The sequence below is a fragment of the Crocuta crocuta genome, unplaced genomic scaffold (genome assembly GCF_008692635.1).
Source record: "Crocuta crocuta isolate KB4526 unplaced genomic scaffold, BGI_CrCroc_1.0 scaffold290, whole genome shotgun sequence".
In the NCBI taxonomy this organism is placed as follows: Eukaryota; Metazoa; Chordata; class Mammalia; order Carnivora; family Hyaenidae; genus Crocuta; species Crocuta crocuta.
The window spans coordinates 7,926,811-7,944,922 of NW_027527429.1; the positions used below are offsets into that span (position 1 = coordinate 7,926,811).

An 18,112-nucleotide genomic window follows, 5' to 3' on the forward strand; every position below is an offset into this window, starting at 1 on the left:
CCCTTTTGGGGGGGGCGCTACCCCTTTATTTAGCCTGCCATGGTCTTTGATTGCAGTTAATGCTGTGAATGATGCTGCCAGCTGTAACGAATTCCTCTGGGCAGGAGCCATTCTGCCTCTGTAAGGTGGGAATAGGTCCTTCCCTTTCCTTTCCTGGGCTTTGAGCTTCTCCAAGGGGTCCACAGTAGGTTTCAGGATGCTCGGAGCATGTGCAAAGTGGTGCATGTGAGCATGCGTGTGTGAGTCCAGTGATGGGGGCAGGGGTCGACAATGCTCATCACATGCTAAGTGCTGCCTGTGACCCCATGGTGGGCTGTTTCCCAGGGATGCTGCCTACCCTTCACTGCTCCTCTGATACAATAGCAGCCCGGACCTTGAAGGTTCTGCATGGGGTCACGCATCTGGGGTTGAGTAGTTAATTCTCAGGGATACCCCAGAATCTTTTCCTCGGGGACATCTGCCCCTGCACTGGCCTACAACTTCCCTGTGCCTGAGGTTGTGTTTACATGTGGAGTTCCTGGGAAGGCAGGGCTTGTGGAGGCTCTGAGAGGGTCTGACTCCCAGTCCCCAAGGCCAGACAGTGACTCATGGGGGAAGGGGAGGCAGGGAAAGTCTGGGAGCAAGAAGGTCACACCTCCACTTGTGATTACATAGATGTTTTTGAGTGCTGGCTGCACGCCAGCCCTGTGCTAAATCTCCGCACTGATGTTTCAAGGCACGCATGGTTACACATTCCACGGGAAGGAGAATCAAGGCACAGAGAGGCTGACCTCTTCCCCATTCACCCTGCTCACAGCAGCCCTTCTGGGTCCTGGGTATTTAACCCCTCCCAGTACTTCTCAAAGTGTGATTCTGGGTCCTGGGGCTCCCTGGAGGGTGTTTGTCGAAAACGAAGGTTGCTGGACCTTGCCCAGACTAAATGAATCAGGCCCTGGGAAGAGGCCCAGGAGCCATCATTTGGGCCTGTAAGATCCATCTATCTAGAAAGCTCCTGATGAAATAACTTCCAGCTAAGGAGCTGTTTGGAAGAGGGGACAGAGCAGGGAAGGGGCTCCCTGCTTGGGGGAGCAGGAAGAGGCTCAGACTCTTCCCTACAGTTCCCTCCTTTCCCGGGGGAGGGGGGGAGGGCTGAGGTGGGGTGAGAGGGAAGGAGATACATTTGAATGGATGAGAGGGAGGGTATTTGGGGGAAAGGAACATAGTGAGAGGGGGACCAGGAAGGCAAGTGGGGCATGGAGGTCCAACACCAAGCTAGACTTTGGTCTGTTCTTTTTCCGGAAGAAAGTGGGGGAGGGGGAGAGGTGCTGGGAACGTTTTCCAGCAGAGGAGTGAAGTGTTGGGGACTCAGGAAGAAGCCTGGGCAGTGGGAGCACAGGCTGGAGGGAGGGAGGCCGGGGGCTCCCCCAGCAGGCAGCAGTCCTGAGATGCGCTCAGGGGCTGGGAACCCCAGGCAGGGGGGTGGGGACTGTCGCCCTGGGACTTGGGGCCCCCCTCCCCCCAGAGAGGGAGAGGAGACCCGTTGGGGCACGTGGACTTTCAGGTGCCTCTGAAATGTGCGGCAGGAGGAGGCGGGGGCCGGAGAGACCCCATAATAAGGAGCTGGGCTAAAAGTCAGCACTCTGGAGACCCGGGCAGGGCGTGAGACCCAGACCGCTGGCGCTTCATCTCTCCGAGGCTCGGTTTTCTCATTTTTAAAAGGGTTGTTGTAAGGGTTCCTTTAGGGTTCCGTGGGAGTTCCATAATGGTGCTCCTGGGAGAGTCACGCCAAACACAACCAGGCGTCGGTGTGGGGACCCGCAGATGAGGGTGTCTGGGTCCAGCGCTGCGGCGAGGCGGGTGGGGGGTGCACCGCCCCCTGGTGGCGGTCCCTTCCGGATCACCCCGACTACAGGCGGGGCTCCAGGGCGGGCCACTCGTGAGCCGGCCGCCGTCCCGCCGCCAGTCTGCTGGCTCCTGGCGCGCGTCTGCCCGTCGGTCTCCGCCGCCCGCCGTGCGCCTCGATGTCTCCAGCTGCTTACGGGATGGTAGGTGAACGCGATACCGTCGAGGCCGAGGGCGCGGCCGCCGGACGGGGCTGGGGCGCGGGACTGGCAAGCGCGCACAGAGGGTCTCCCCAGGGCGGCGGGGATCGGAGGGACCCGCCGAGGCGCCCCCCTTCTCGGAGGACTCGCAGCCTCCGGGTTACTTCTGTCTCTTTGCCGGCCCGGGCGGGCGGCGCGGCCCTTCCNCAGCGCCTCCCCGCGGCCCCCGGCCCAGCCCTGGAGGCGGGCAGGTGAACCGCCCGGGTGGGTGAAAATGCGCCCATCCCAGATTGCGCGGAGCCGGTGGGGGGCTGGCAGGCAGGCTGGGAGACTTCTGGGTGGAGGTTCTGGTGAGAAGGAAGATATTCTGGATTAAGCATTCCTGGGACAGAAAAGGACCTAGAAGGAAAGTTGAACGTGGCCGCGCAGGCACACGGGCGACGGGAATGCCCCAAGCGCCCGTTCAGAAGAGGAAATGGAGCTGAAGCAATGGGGAGAGGGTCCAGGCACGGAGCCTGAATATCCGAGGTGGCTCTGAGGAGAGGGGTGGCGGGGACGCTCAGAGGACAGTCGCCGGCGCCTGGCCTGTGCCACCACCCCAGCTGCCCAGCCACATCCTATTTCGGCCCCCGCCCCATCTCCCTTGGACTGTCCTTTTTATTTTCTTTTTAAGATTTTATGTTCAAGTAATCCCCACACTCGACGCGGGGCTCAAACTCACAGCCCTGCAGGCTCTACCTACTGAGCCAGCCAAGTGCCCCTGCCTTGCACCGATTTTCCCTTTTCCATGCGGGAAGTAAGGATAAGTGTTCCTATGCGTTGATACTGAGCACCTAGAAGGTACCAGGCACACTCCTTAGAACTTTATATGTGTTCCCTCTTTTAATCTTCACAGAAATTGTGAGGTAAGCTTTGTGGACACCCCCGTTTTACAGATGAGGAGACTGAGGCACAGTGAGGAGAGGTCTTGCAGAGGCTAGAGTGTAGCCGAGCTGGCATTTGACCCCAAGCCAGGGTGTTTAGCTCTGTGGTCTGGGTCCTTAACCACTATATCCTGTGGCCTGGCAGCCATAGGGACCCAACAGAGGCGAGGGGGCCCCTAAACTGGCGTGACTTTGTCAACGTTGTCAAATATTTCAACTTTTAGCAGTGCAGGTGATAGGAAACAGAAACAAGAACCAACTTTGGGGTTAGCATTCTAGTGTTTAGCCCTTTGCCCCCCTCACTTGATTCCCACAGTGACTCAGTCCTCCCTGAGAGATGGCTGATAACCAGGCCCTTCTGTGGGTCAAGCAGGCCCCGCGTTAATATCTGTTGTAGATTAAACTCCCTGGATCCTTGTAGTAAGGAAACAGAGAGGTTCCCCTACAAATGGTCATACAGCCCAGAACTGAAGGGGCTGGATTTGAATCCAAGTTGCTTCCAGAGCCCTTGTTCTTAAAATCCGTACTGATAAGATGCTGCATGCAGTGCCCATTTTACAGATGCCCAAACTGAGTCCTTCTCCCAAAGTCCAGGACTTGAAAGAGGACAGACCCAAGGGGAGACTGCTGACCGCAAAGCCCATGCTCCAGACGGTCCATTCTTTATTTAAAGCTTCGGTGGATTGTGAAATTTATAACTGAGTCCTGCTTTTTAAAACAAATTTTTATTTATTTTTATTTTAAACATTTTTATTTATTATTGAGAGACAAAGAGAGACAGAGCATAAGCATTGGAGGAGCAGAGAGAAGGAGAGACAAAGAATCTGAAGGAGGCTCCAGGCTCTGAGCTATAAGCAGCTCAGAGCGCCTGGGTGGCTCAGTTGGTTGGGCATCTGACTTCGACTCAGGTCATGATCTCACAGTCTGTGAGTTTGAGCCCCGCGTCAGGCTCTGTGCTGACAGCTCAGAGCCTGGAGCCTGCTTTGGATTCTGTGTCTCCCTCTCTCTCTGACCCTCCCCTGCTCACACTGTCTCTTATCTCTCTCAAAAATAAATAAAACATTAAAAAATTAAAAAATATTTAACATTTATTCATTTTTGAGAGACAGAGTGTGAGTGGGGGAGGGGCCAAGAGAGAGGGAGACACAGAATCCGAAGCAGGCTCCAGGCTCTGAGCTGTCAGCACAGAGCCCCATGCGGGGCTCGAACCCACAGAGATCCTGACCTCAGCTGAAGTCGGACACTTAAGCAGCTGAGCCACCCAGGCGCCCCGACTGAGTTCTGCTTTTATCATTTCCAAGGTGTCCATTTTTACATCTCTGAAACTGTTATACACCTTACAACGGATGACATTTTTTTGTTTCTCAGTGGTATATAAAATAATGTTCCTCTTAGTGTCGCTGGCACCTTTGGGTTAGAGGATTACCAGGGATCTTTGAGTGACTTTTCTGGGAGTCTCTCTCTTCTGTCCCACAGACTCCTCTCTGCTTCAACTGCTCCATCCTCCCTGGAGACATGTCCCCGACAGATGCAGGGAGCCTGGTGCCCTGCAATGGCAGTAGGACCTGGGGGGTCTTTGGCCCTGAGGACTTGAACTTGACTGATGAGGAACTGAGACTCAAGTACTGGGGGCCCCAGCAGACGGAGCTGTTTGTGCCCATCTGCGCCACGTACCTGCTGATCTTCGTGGTGGGCGCCGTGGGCAACGGGCTGACCTGCACCGTCATCCTGCGCCACAAGGCCATGCGCACACCCACCAACTACTACCTCCTCAGCCTGGCTGTGTCAGACCTGCTGGTGCTGCTCGTGGGCCTGCCCCTGGAGCTCTACGAGATGTGGCGCAACTACCCCTTCCTGCTGGGCGCGGGGGGCTGCTACTTCCGCACGCTGCTCTTCGAGACGGTCTGCCTGGCCTCGGTGCTCAATGTCACGGCCCTGAGTGTGGAGCGCTATGTGGCCGTGGTGCACCCGCTGCAGGCCAGATCCACGATGACTCGGGTCCACGTGCGCCGTGTGCTTGGAGCCATCTGGGGCCTCGCCGTGCTCTGTTCCCTGCCTAACGCCAGCCTCCACGGCATCAAGCATCTGGAGGTGCCCTGCCGGGGCACGGTGCCCCACTCAGCCGTGTGCACCTTGGTCCGCTCACGGGCCCTCTACAACCTGGTAGTGCAGATCACCACTCTGCTCTTCTTCTGTTTGCCCATGGCCACCATCAGCGTGCTCTATCTGCTCATCGGGCTTCGGCTGCAGCGTGAGAGGTTGCTGCTGCTCAGGCAGGAGGCCAGGGGCAGGGCCAAGTCCAGCGACAGCCACAGGTTTCAGCGGCCACAGGATCGGGGCCGGACACAGGTGACCAAGATGCTGTGTAAGTGTTGCTACGGGGAAGAGGGATGGAGCCAGGCCCCGGGTAAGGGGCTAGTGCTTCCGGGACCTGGGGGCTGAGTGTCTGGGTTTAAGGTGGAGGCTGAGTGTGGAGTTTGGAGTTGTCACCACTGACCCCCACCCTGTCCTGTGTGTGTGCATGCACCCGTGCGATTACTCTGTAACAAACTCACACCGAAGATAAATGGCAGGATGGGCCACATAATTTGTGGGGTCCCGTGTGAAATGAAAATTCAGGGTCCCTTGTTCAAAAATCACTAAGACTGTCCAGATCGCGGGGCACCTGGGCGGCTCAGTCGGTTAAGCGTCCTACTCTTGAGCTCTGCTCAGGTCGTGATATCACGGTTCATGGGCCCGCATTGTGGCCCATGGCCACACCTTCAGCACAGAGCCTGCTTGGGATTCTCTCTCTCCTCTCTCCTCTTCTCACTGCCCCCGCCACTCGTGCTCTAACTCTCTCTCTTTCAAAATAAATAAACATTAAAAAAAAACAAAACTGTCCAGACAGCAATAGTTGAGCTGAAACTAAGCCACTCAGCCTAGGGTCCTTCTAAGCATGGAGGCCCGTCCACATGTGTAGGTGGCACACTGGCTCAGGGAACCAATCCACAGATAGGGCAGGGGCATGTGGCTGGGTTCCAGGATGGTGGAGCTGTCTGTGGGAGCTGCGTCTCCAGGTCTTTCATCTTTGCTCATTTGTCCTTCCCTGGAGCAGCTTGGAGACATGGCCATGGGCACAGAGTTCTCCTCTCTTTTAAAAAATTTTTTTTTTAATGTTTTATTTATTTCTGAGAGAGAGAGACAGCGTGAGCAGGGGAGGGTCAGAGAGAGAGGGAGACACAGAATCTGAAACAGGCTCCAGGCTCTGAGCTGGCAGTCAGCTCACAGTCTGACGCGGGGCTCGAACCCACGAACCGTGAGATCATGACCTGAGCCGAAGTCGGAGGCTCAACCAACTGAGCCACCCCGGAGCCCCAGAGTTCTCCTTTCTTAAGGAACTGCCTGCTTCCCTTAGTGGCTGTTGAAAAATCCCAGGGAAGGATTCTGATTGGTGGGTTTAGGTCATAGCCCGCCCCCAGGCCAGAGTGGCAGGATTCTGAGGTTTGCAGTCCCCATGGACTCACATGGTGGGATCTGCGGGGAAGCAAAGTTCCCCAAAGTAGAGGAGCAAGGTGTTGGAGGGGTAAGATGACACATTCCCTCCATGCTATATCTGTGGTTCCTAGGAGACCACAGGAACGACCACTGCTGTCTAAAGGAGGCTCATCAGGAGGTGTGTTTGTGAAGGGCAATGTCAGTGCACAGGAGAATCAGGGCAGAAGTGTGGATTGGGGCAGGTCGTGGCAAGCCCAGCTGGGTTGAGGCTCTGGATGTTACTGTCATCTAGATCTGGTGCTTTTTCAAAAACAGTGGCCCTGGGGAAGCCAGACAAAATGATACTAAGCCAATCACTGATTTCGTCCCCATCCTGCCCTACCCTAGCAGGGCCTGAATCAGGGAGGTGGAGTGAGCCAGGGCAAGACAGAGCTAGTGAGACCTTGGTCAAAGCCACGGGCTTATATAGGGGACTGCCCCATTCCCAGCGAGAGACCCACTCCTGTGTCCTCCAGAAACAGTGTCCCAGAGCCCAAGGCCACTTGTGATGCTCCCTGAAATGGGGCTGAGCCCAGAGTTCCAAGCTTGCCCCTCAGCTCTGTGACCCCCTGCTTCCTGCCCATTCTGCCTCTGCTTTCTGCTCCCTTGCCCCAAGGGGGCCAAGTCTGCTCAGCTGGGATGGCTCTCCCCCTGGGAAGCTGGGGAGTTTCCTTAAGCTTACCTTGCTTGCTGGACTGGGGCTCTGGCCTTCTCCTCTTCCCGCCTCTCCCCTCCTTCCCCCACCTTCACTTTCCGAGGGCCTGGTGGGGATGTTGTAAGCAGCATCCTGATGGAAATCCTGGATTAGGAGGGAAAACCGTGCCGGGGTGTGGTGGGGAAGGCACTCAGGGGAAAGATAGGGAGTCAGAGAAGCAAACACAAAGAATAAAGAGAAATCGAGGCAAGCCCATGACAGAGACCCAAGTAAGGGCATGGCTGGTTAACACCAGAGCTGGAGGGAAGCTCTGGGAAGCTGGGTGAAGTGACTAAGAAGTCAGTCACCTAGTTCCAAACTCTGTGGTGGAAGAGCCTGACTGGGCCAGTTTGGCTCAGGCATCCACACCTGGCCCAGTTGACTGTGGCTGGTTGGGGGACGGGGGGAGAGCACATGCCCACTGCCCAGTCAGTGACAGTGGTGGGACCAGCCTCTCTGAAAGCGGTGACAAGGCCAGGGCAGGCAAACTTCTAGAAACTTCCATCTGGACAATGGGCGGGGGTGGTGAGGTGAGAGTGGGCAGCCTACAGTGAAGCCCAGGAAAGGCAGTCGAGAGGGCTCTGGTAAGCACCAAATCTCTCCTCTGTGCCCCCGCAGTTGTGCTGGTCGTGGTGTTTGGAATCTGCTGGGCCCCTTTCCACGTTGATCGCCTCATGTGGAGCTTTGTGTCCAGCTGGACCGAGGACGTGTACCTGGCCTTCCAGTACGTGCATGTTATCTCCGGCGTCTTCTTCTACCTCAGCTCGGCCATTAACCCTGTGCTCTACAACCTCATGTCGAGCCGCTTCAGGGAGACTTTCCAGGAAGCCCTGTGCTTGGGGGCTCAGTGCCGCTACCACAGACCCCGCCATAGCTCCCACAGCCTCAGCAGGGTGACCATGGGCAGCACCCTGTATGACCTGGGCTCCCCAGGCATCAGGGCCCACCCTCTGACTGAGAATGGTGGCCAAGAGGGGCAGCAAGAGATGGACCCCTTCTGAGTAGAGCCTTGAAGCAGCTTCCACCAGAGAGACCAGAGCACCACACGCAGTTTTGGGAAGCCACACTCACCCTCCTCTGCTGGGGTGTCTTCATGGCCTGTCCCCCTTTGTGTCCCATCCCCACTTCAGCCTGTAAACTCTGACTGACACCTCAGTGATTCCTACCCTCACCCAAGGTTTGGAAGCGATGTAAGGTCGTTATCTGCCCTCCAGAGCCCCAGGCCCACAGGCGAAGTCTTTCTTCTACAAAACATGGCAGCTGGTTAACGGGCAGAGGAAGCCTCCATCTGGGCTCTCCCCCAACCCAATCCCCACCCCCATTTTCTGATATTTTATCATGGGGTCCCACCTTTCCTTCCCATTTCTCGTTGAGGTTCTGCAGGTCCTGGCCCGGTGTGGCCCTCTCTGGTTCTTGGCCTGTACCTGGGGCCCCCACCATCCTGGCCCTCCGTGGCCCCCCTGTCAGCCCCTTCTGGTCTGGATCTCCACCTGGTGTAGTCCTGGGTGGCGGGGGTGTCAGGGATCCGGGGGGCCTGGTGCCAATCTCAGCCCTGCTGCCACCACCTTGCAGTGTGGCATCACCTTTCCAGGCCTTGGTCCCTTGTTCGCAAAATGAAAGGGGCCCTGGGGCGCCTGGGTGCCTCAGTCAGTTAAGCGTTCAACTTCGGCTCAGGTCACGATCTCACCGCTTGTGGGTTCGAGCCCCACATCGGGCTCTGTGCTGACTGCCAGCTCAGAGCCTGGAGCCTGTTTTGGATTCTGTGTCTCCCTCTGTCTCTGACCCTCCCCTGCGCATGCTGTCTCTCTCTCTCTCTCAGAAATAAAAACATTAAAATTGTTTTAAAAAAAAATGAAAGGGACCCCGACATTCTATAGGGTCACACTTGGGTGCTTTGCCAGTGGTTTTCTGTGCATGGGCATAAGTCACTGCTTGTAACAAAACTGATGGAAAACCCAAGATCGACCAGGCAGAAACGACTCTACTTCGTCACCACCCCCCAACTCCTACTCCCTCTCTGACCTCCATGTGCCCCCACCCCCTGCACAGAGAGCCACTCTGGGCACGTTCTTTGTTGACGCCAACTGAGGGCCAGCGTGGGGGTGAGGCCCCTTGCCTGCCTCAGGCCTTGCCTCTACATGGGCCGGTTGGGGGGCCTGAGGGGCAGAACCCCGGGCCTGGCGGACCAGAGGATTCCAGAGGTGAGAGACATGGGCCAACCAAGGACAAGGAGTGACTGTGAGGACACCTTTGCTGGGGGCTGGGTGAGGTGAGAAGAGAGACAGGGACAAGTGCGTAAGTCCTGAAACGGAGCCCCATCCCAAACGCATGCGGGCTGGCGCCGGGCTCGGTCAGGACCCGCTCCGTTGCTGGAACTCGACCTACTACACGTCTGTGGACCCCGTTCCCTGCCTGAGCGAAGACGGCTGTGGAAGGACCCCAGCCTCCCTGGTGGGTGCTGCGGGTACCCAGAGTGAAGAAGGCAGCGTGACACAGGTCTCTTGTCCAGGTTCTCCCTGTGACGTGGAGAGATTGTACAGGGTTGTGCGTAATGTTCTGGAGTTTTGAAATTCAATTATAAACATTTCGAATGCTCTTTGTAGAAAGATTAGAAAGTACGCATAAGCAAAAGTGAGTGCATTTTAAATGATTAAATACCATCTTTGCCGGTGGGGCTGGCGGGAGGGGGGAGCGGGAGTTGTTTAATGGGTACAGAGTTTCAGTTTTGCAAGATGAAAACTTTCTGGAGAATGGCTGCCCAGCAGTGTGACTCTGCTTAATACTGAACAGTACACTTAAGTGGTTAAGATGGTAAGTTTTATGTTATGTGTATTTTACAATTTTTTTTAAAGGCAGGATTAAGGCTAGGGGCACCTGAGTGGCTCAGTCGGTTAAATATCTGACTCTTGGGGGCGCCTGGGTGGCTTAGTCGGTTAAGCGTCCGACTTTCGCTTAGGTCATGATCTCACGGTTCGTGGGTTTGAGCCCCGCGTCGGGCTCTGTGCTGACTGCCAGCTCAGAGCCTGGAGCCTATTTCTGAGTCTGTGTCTCCCTCTCTCCCTGACCTTCCCCTCTTCACGCTGTCTCTCTTTCCTAGAAATGAATAAAAATATTAAAAAAAAAAATCTGACTCTTGATTTTGGCTCAGGTCATGAGATTGAGCCGTGCGTTAGGCTCAACGCTGGGAGCCTGCTTGGGATTCTCTCTCCCTCTCCCTCTCCCTCTGCCCTTCCTCTGCTCACGTTCTCAGAAAAGGAAGGGAGGGAGGGAGAGGGAGGGAGGGAGAAAGGGAGGTAACCCCCTATGGAAGACAGACGGGGGCTTTCAGAGAGAAAGACAGGGGCCTGTGAAAAGAAGCAGAGCAGAAAGTCGCCTCTGAAGTGAGCTCCCAGGGCCCTGGGCTGGCGAGGGGGGAGCAGCCAGACCCTGGACTCCAGGCCGGAGCCTGTAGTTGTTCCCAAAGACTCACCGTGGGCTCCCAGCGGCCTTTCTTAAGCGACTGTCGGAGATGACCTCTGGTCCCGAGGAGCTTGGGCCAGCGTGCGGTTCTGAGAGGGCTGCCTCAGAGCAGCGCTGGGCTGACTGGGGAAGGTGGGGGCGCGACTTACCAGAAGGCATGGCTCCCCGCAGTGTGAACTCAACGCCGGTCTCTCAAGTGTCTCCCCCAGCATGTCATTGGCTGGGTCCCATTTGTCACAGGTCACCAGTTACCATGGAAGGTGGAACAAACCGACTCTGGGCTCCGCCCTGAAGCAAAAGGGACCGAGGTGGAAAGGCCTCAGGATCTCAGTCCCTCTGGGGCGGAGTCCCCGCAGCAGGCCCTTCTGCACTGGTCAGGGTGGGGCAGCGTTCCCCGCAGCGCCCCCTGCTACTCCCAGGCCAGGGTCCCCAACTCTTGGGGCTCGGGCCACCTCCCCTCCCAGCTACGGTCACCCACATCCCTCCTCCTCTGTGTGGAAGACCTGGGGCTCTCTCTACTTCCTGTCTATTCCACTCCTTTTTTAAAGGAGAGAGAGACAGAGCGTACACGCGTGATGGGGAGGGCCAGAGAAAGAGGGGGACAGAGGATCTGAAGCGGGCTGTGTGCTGACAGCAGAGAGCCTGATGTGGGGCTCGAACTCACAAACCTTCAGATCATGACCTGAGCCGAAGTCGGATGCTTAACTGACTGAGCCCCCCAGGTTCCCCTCCATCTGTTCCACTCTTGCCTCTATCCTGGGTGGCATCGAAGTCCACATGGAAGTCCCACTGCTGCCCTTGTTTCAGTTCCTGATCTTTCCGTCAGCTCTGGAGACCTCTCCTCCACCCCGCCTCTTGGTTCCTCGGTGACCTCCTCACTCCCAGGACCTCCAGGAGTTTTTCCACTTCTGGAAGGGGGAACTCTTGACCATGACAGCCTCCTTCCTGCTCTTCCCCTAGGACAGATTTATTCTTCTGCCTCATCTAGCCTTCCTCGTTCTCGACTGCTCCGCTTTCCTCCAGTCCCTCAGCTTCCTCCCGTCTTCACCTCCCCTCGGACGTGTCCTACATCCCACAGTCCTTCTCCGGCAGGTCACACACAACCTTCTCTGCCAGTATCTCTAAGGGCCACGGTGAACATGCTAGAATCATCCTTCTCAGAAGAAAAGTTTTTCTCTGGGGATTCACAGTCCCAAGATTAGTCTCAACAAACAAAGCCACATTTTCCCACTCTTCCTTCTTTTTTTTTTTTAATGTTTTTAAAAAATTATTTTGAGAGAGAGAGAGAAAGAGAGAGAGAGAGAGAAAGAGAGAGAGAGAGAGAGAGAGAGAGCATGAGCAGGGGAGGGTCAGAGAGAGAGGGAGACACAGAATCTGACACAGGCTCCAGTCTCTGAGCTAGCTCTCAGCACAGAGCCCGACGTGGGGCTCGAACCCATGAGAGCAAGACCTGAGCCAAAGTCAGATGCTTAACCTACTGAGCCACCCAGGCGCCCCCCACTCTTTCTTCTTTTAAGTATCTATTCAGAAAATGTAAAGGACAGGGTGGCTCAGTCAGTTAAGTGTTCAACTCTTGATTTTGGCTCAGGTTATGATCTCATGGTTTGTGAGTTCAAGCCCTACCTCAGGCTGAACTCCAGGTGACCTGAGCCGAAGTCGGACACCCAACCAACTGAGCCACACAGGCGCCCCTCACTTTGTACTTCTCAGAGTCTTCCTCCCTTCCCCATGTTCCCTTCTAATGGATCCACCAAGTTTTCTTTGTCCCAGGATTTCCGTATAGAGAGGAGCTGCTTTTTGGGGGCTTCCTGGCAAGTGTATTCCACTCCTGGTGTGTGTGGGGGCCAGGAGTCCCTCAGGACAGGGAGTGACTCTCTTCAGAGACCAAACCCAGGCTCCTGCTACAGAAGCTGGAAGGTTCCGGACACTCTCTACCTCTGACGTCACCGAGTGGCCCATGACTTGCCCTCAGGCAACCCTCAGTCCCGTGGCTGATCTGACACGGGACTCCCATCTGGAGCAGAGGGTCCTAAGACCCGTGACAATAGGGGCCCAGATGACAGGCGTCCAGGCCCACAGTGCCAACAGCAGCATCCCATCTGGGCTGGTTCCTGGAGCTTCCGCCACCCAGGCTCCTTGATTTCTGCCCTTTTTCTCTGCCAGGTGTTCTGACCTTCCTGCTGATGTTGTGAGCTACTGGGCATTTTTCAATAAATTCCTTTTCTTCTTGAGTTGGTCAGAGTTGTTTGCTGTCGTTTGCAACTAAGAACCTGAGCAGATACATCCGTTCACTGGTTTGAAGATGACGCATTCTGTTTGTTCTACTAGTGGTTTTCTTTATACACTTCTAAGATGAGCAGATATTATCGCTGATTTGTTAAAAGCCCAAACTACCGTAATACTTCTTAATCATTCTCATTCTCTCTCACCGCTTTTAAAACTAGCTTGTGTGTGTGTGTGTGTGTGTGTGTGTGTGTGTTTGTGTGTAGAATGAGCTTTACTTTTTTTTATTACTTTTTAAAAATTTACATCCAAGTTAGTTAGCATTTGGTGCCACAATGATTTCAAGAGCAGATTCCTTAATGCCCCTCACCCATTTAGCTCATCCCCCCCCCACTCCTCCAGCAACCCTCTGTTCTCCATATTTAAGAGTCTCATGTTTTGTCCTCCTCCCTGTTTTTTATTATTTTTGCTTCTCTTCCCTTATGTTCCCTTATATTTTGTATCTTAAGTCCTCATATGAGTGAAGTCATATGATATTTGTCTTTCTCTAATTTTGCTTAGCATGATATCCTCTAGTTCCATTCACATAGTTGCAAATGGCAAGATTTCATTCTTTTTGATTGCTGAGTAATACTCCATTGTGTGTGTGTGTATACATATATATGTACATATATACACATATATGTATGTATGTATATATATATATATATATATATATACCACAAATCTTTATCCATTCATCCGCTGATGGACATTTGGGCTCTTTCCATACTTTGGCTATTGTTGCTAGTGCTGCTGTAAACATCGGGGTGCGTGTGTCCCTTTGACACAGCAGGCTCTGTGCTGACCGTAGGTAGCCCCCAGGTTAGGGGTTCATGAAACGCTATACCTGGCTGGGTGAGAGTACCTTGGCTCAGGAGACATGGCCACAGGCTGGGGCTAGACTGGAAGGCCTCGAGGCCGCTACTACATTCTCTGGGACATCTGTGAGAGTAGCTGGGATCATTTTATCCATTATTCAAGTATCTTCATCAGCATGAAAGCAATGTGGGCATCAGTCACTCAGCTAACATCTCTTGAGCACCACGGGCCAGGCATTGTACAAGCCTAGGACAGGGGCGTACAGACATATTGGCCTAGAAGCTCTGACAGCTGGAAACCTGGGCAGCACCCAAGAGGGTCGCCTGTCCCAGGGAAGGTGTCCAGGGGGAAGTGATGTCACTTAAGACCCAGCGTGCTGGGAGAAGGGGTCGGACTGGCCTCTGAGCTTTGGCCAGGAGAGGTCGGGGATCTCTTAGGACAATTCCACTGAAACTGAATCTCCAGGAGGAGGGAGGAGACCCTAGAGGGGATGAAGGCTGTCAGGAGGAGGAAGGGACGCGGGACAGGCAAAAACAAAGCAAAGCAGGCTGCGCTCCACATTCGTGGCTGTCACTCTCCACGCTTTCCTGGCTGCCCTTCTTGGATTTGGATTTGCAATCTTCCTGCCAGTCTTTTTCCCTGGCTGGTTTTCCTTCATTAGACACGTGAGGCAGGATTTCTTTTGTTTCTATTTTAGTAAATCTTAGAAAATGAAGTATACAACATGAAAATGATACTTCTAGTCGCAACATTTATTAGGATCCTGGCCATTTGATTCCTATCATGTCCCCACACGTATCCCCTCCCCCCATAATGAATAATAGATTGTTTTCAATCATTTGCTTTTCAAAACAAACTGCATAGAACCATCAGGTAGAAGATTAATGGTTACAGTGGGTGATGAAGCTGACAACACCCAGTCTGGTCGATTTTAACTTCAGTGAAGTGGGACAGCCGGACGGTAAGTGACTCCTAGAGGAAGGCGAGAGAAGTAAGTACAGGCCACCAACCGCTAAGTCTTCCTGCAAAACAGCCTGAGCCTTAATGTAACAGAGCCTCCAGGGCTAAGACCAGTTTAAAAGAACACTGAACATGGACGAATACTTTCAAGGTACCTAAAAGAGGGGCGCCTGGGTGGCTCAGTCAGTTAAGCGTCTGATTTTGACTCAGGTCATGATCTCACGGTTCGTGAGTTTGAGCCCCGCATTGGGCTTTGCACTGACAATGCAGAGCCTGCCTCAGATCCCGTTCCTCTCTCTCTCCGCCACTTCTGCTCTCTTGAGTGCTGTCTCTCAAAAATAAATAAACATAAAAAAAAGATACCTTAAAGGTGTCATCCAAATTCGGAATAAGGTCAAATGACTTGGTTTCTTCAACAAATAGCATTTAAAAGAGGTTGTCTATTACAGATTTAAAGTGATTTGAGACATATCAACCAAATGGAATGTGTGGAAATTTTTGAATCTTAATTCAAGCGAACCAACAGTAAAAAGGCATTTCTGAGACAGAAAATTGAACACAGGCCAGCTATTAAGTGGTAGCAAGCCAATATCCTGTTACTATACATAATAAAGTGTTTATAGGTGGAATGACAGGATGCCTAGGATTCACATTAAAATTCTCAAGGAAAAAAAAAAGAGAGGAGGGGGGAACATGAGGCAGGGAATAGTTACAAAATTTTTGGCAAAAAGAAAAAAGAAGTTTTGAACCAGGCTGATGGGTAAAAGTGGATTCATTTTTTATTCTCTCTACTTAGTGTTTGGAAATGTCCATAATAAAATCCTTTTTTCTTTAATATTTATTTTTGAGAGAGAGATAGAGAGAAGGGGAGGGGCAGAGAGAGGAGGAGACATAGAATCCAAAGCAGGCTCCAGGCTCTGAGATGTCAGCACAGAGCCCAGAGCAGGGCTCAAACTCACAAGCTGTGAGATCATGACCTGAGCCAAATTCAGACACTTAACTGACTGAGCCCCCCAGGTTCCCCAATATGTGAAGCTTTATTGCAAACTTAAAAAGAATTTTATTATGGGGGCACCTGGGTGGTTCAGTCAGTTGAGCGTCCGACTTCCGCTCAGATCATAATCTCACAGTTCATGAGTTCGAGCTGCACGTGGGGCTCTCTGCTGACAGCACAGTTCCTGCTTCGGAATCTGTCTCCCTCTCTCTCTGCCCCTCCCCTTCTTGTGTTCTCTCTCAAAAATAAACATTCAGAAATATTTTTTAAAATGCACAAGTTTATCAGTGTGACTGCTTCTTTATTATTTAGATATCTGGAAGTGGAATTACAAAATGTAAGGAAGAATTTTTACCTTGACTGGAAATTGACAAATTTCTCCGTGGGTGACTGTAATGAGGGGGTTCAGGACACACCATCCTGAAGTGTGGCACCTTGGCATGTTGAGTATTCTAAGCTAAAGGAATTTGAACAAAGCAGGTGCACAGAGGACTCTGACCTTCCCTGAGCAAAGGTGCCCTCTCTATATGCAGAGAAAAGGGGCACCCTTTTTTCCAAGAGACCAAGAAGAAAATGAACCAAAAGGCCTTGCTGTTTCCTCCAATTTACCACACTGAGCTCATACTCCTTTGTCCCATTCCATGTTCCCACAGGTCTCCACTCTTCATCAAACAGCATAAAACACTCGGGCTTAACCACTTCTTCAGGTCTTCCTTTTGAAGGCTCCCGTGTTACATAAAACTTACCACAGTGAAGAATTTAGAAGGATAGAACAAAACATGTATTTTCTGGGGCACCTGGGTGGCTTAGTCGGTTAAGCATCCGACTTTCGCTTAGGTCATGATCTCGCGGTTCGTGGGTTCGAGCCCCGCGTCGGGCTCTGTGCTGACTGCCAGCTCAGAGCCTGGAGCCTGTTTCAGAGTCTGTGACTCCCTCTCTCTCTGACCCTCCCCTGCTCACGCGCTCTCTCTCTCCTAGAAATAAATAAAACATTAAAAAATAATTTAAAAAATATGCATTTTCTTCCCTACAGTAACAATTTGCCAGTTTCTCATAATCTCAAAATCCTTGTTTGATGTTAATTTTGTTAATCTGAGGGATACAAATGGTATCTTATTAAATTGTATTTTCCTGATGGTTGTATGGTCGAGCATTGTTTCACGTTTTTATGTGCTACTTAAATTTCTTCTGAAAATTGCTTTTTGTATCCTTGGTCCATTTTCGTCTTTTTCTGATTTGTAGTTCTTTCATATTCTGACGCTCGGTTTTTGATATATACAAACATTTCTTCCCAATTTATTCCTTGTATTTTAGATTTGCAGACACTCTTGCATCCAGAAGTTTTACATTGTAATGTGGTCAAATAGGCCTTAGTTTCATTCACAGATTTTGCTCCTTGTGCCTTAGGAATGACATTCACGTCCCAAGCTCTTATTACTGATTTAAAATAAAATTTAAGTGAACTCTAGACCACATGCGGTGTTGGAACTCACCACCCCAAGATCGAGTCTCATGCTCCACCGACTGAGCCAGCCAGGCACCCCTCTTATTCCTGATTTTAATAAGACTGCTTTTTAATTAGTGTCATCATATGTTTCACTTTTACAGATAGGCTTTATTTCATATAATATGGTATTCCTCTTCCTTTAGTCTGTTAGTTTGACCTTTTTACTTTACCATGAAACATCCTTGCATTCCAGTGTTAAATCTTACTTGGTCAATATTTTTTACTACACTGCTTGATTCAATGCTCTTCTAATGTTTTATTTGAACCATGCATCTTTATCCATAAGTGAAATGGGTCTTGCTTCTTTTCAGTTGTCCTTGATCAGTTTAGTTAAGGTAAGTGGCTAGTGAGGTACCAAATCTAAAATACGTAAGCAAATTGGTTTTCCTTTTCTCCTTCCTTCCAGTTTAGAACTTTCTGAAACTAGGACGCGCTCAAGGTCCCTGACTCAGGACCAGCCTTATCCACTCCCGACACACACATTTATCCCAAGGTGCTTTTTCAAATCCCAGGGCGGAGTAATTCCTAGACTTTCTCATCCTACTACTGTGCCTACTGGTGCTAATGGTGATTGAAAGATAACACTAATGATGGTTTCAACTAAAAGAAACGATATTAAGTAATTGAGGAAGCAAATCAATAGCTGCGGAGTTCCTCAACCTCTGCCTCCATTTCCCTACATGTAAAACTTAACTATTATGGAGCGCCTGCGTGGCTCAGTCGGATTAAGCGTCCGACTTCGGCTCAGGTCATGATCTCACGGTTCGTGGGTTCGAGCCCCGCGTCGGGCTGTGTTGACAGCCAGCTCCGAGCCTGGAGCCTGCTTCAGATTCTGTGTCTCCGTCTGTTTCCGACCCTCCCCTGCTCATGCTCTCTCTCTCTCTCCTGAGAGATCTCAGAAGTAAACATTAAAAAAACTTAACTATTAATAACGCCTAAATCACAAGTTTTGAG

The 18,112-nt window shown here is 52.1% G+C and overlaps 1 protein-coding gene across 1 annotated transcript; it reads left to right on the top strand.

The window, feature by feature from the left end:
* Positions 1–1,800: 1,800 nt before the first annotated feature.
* Positions 1,801–9,027, top strand: NMUR1 (neuromedin U receptor 1). The gene is given in 4 exon segments (XM_077757971.1): positions 1,801–1,957; positions 1,960–2,024; positions 4,421–5,309; positions 7,773–9,027. Coding segments are annotated over 4 exon segments (1,494 nt in total). The 3' UTR covers positions 8,156–9,027.
* Positions 9,028–18,112: the final 9,085 nt, after the last annotated feature.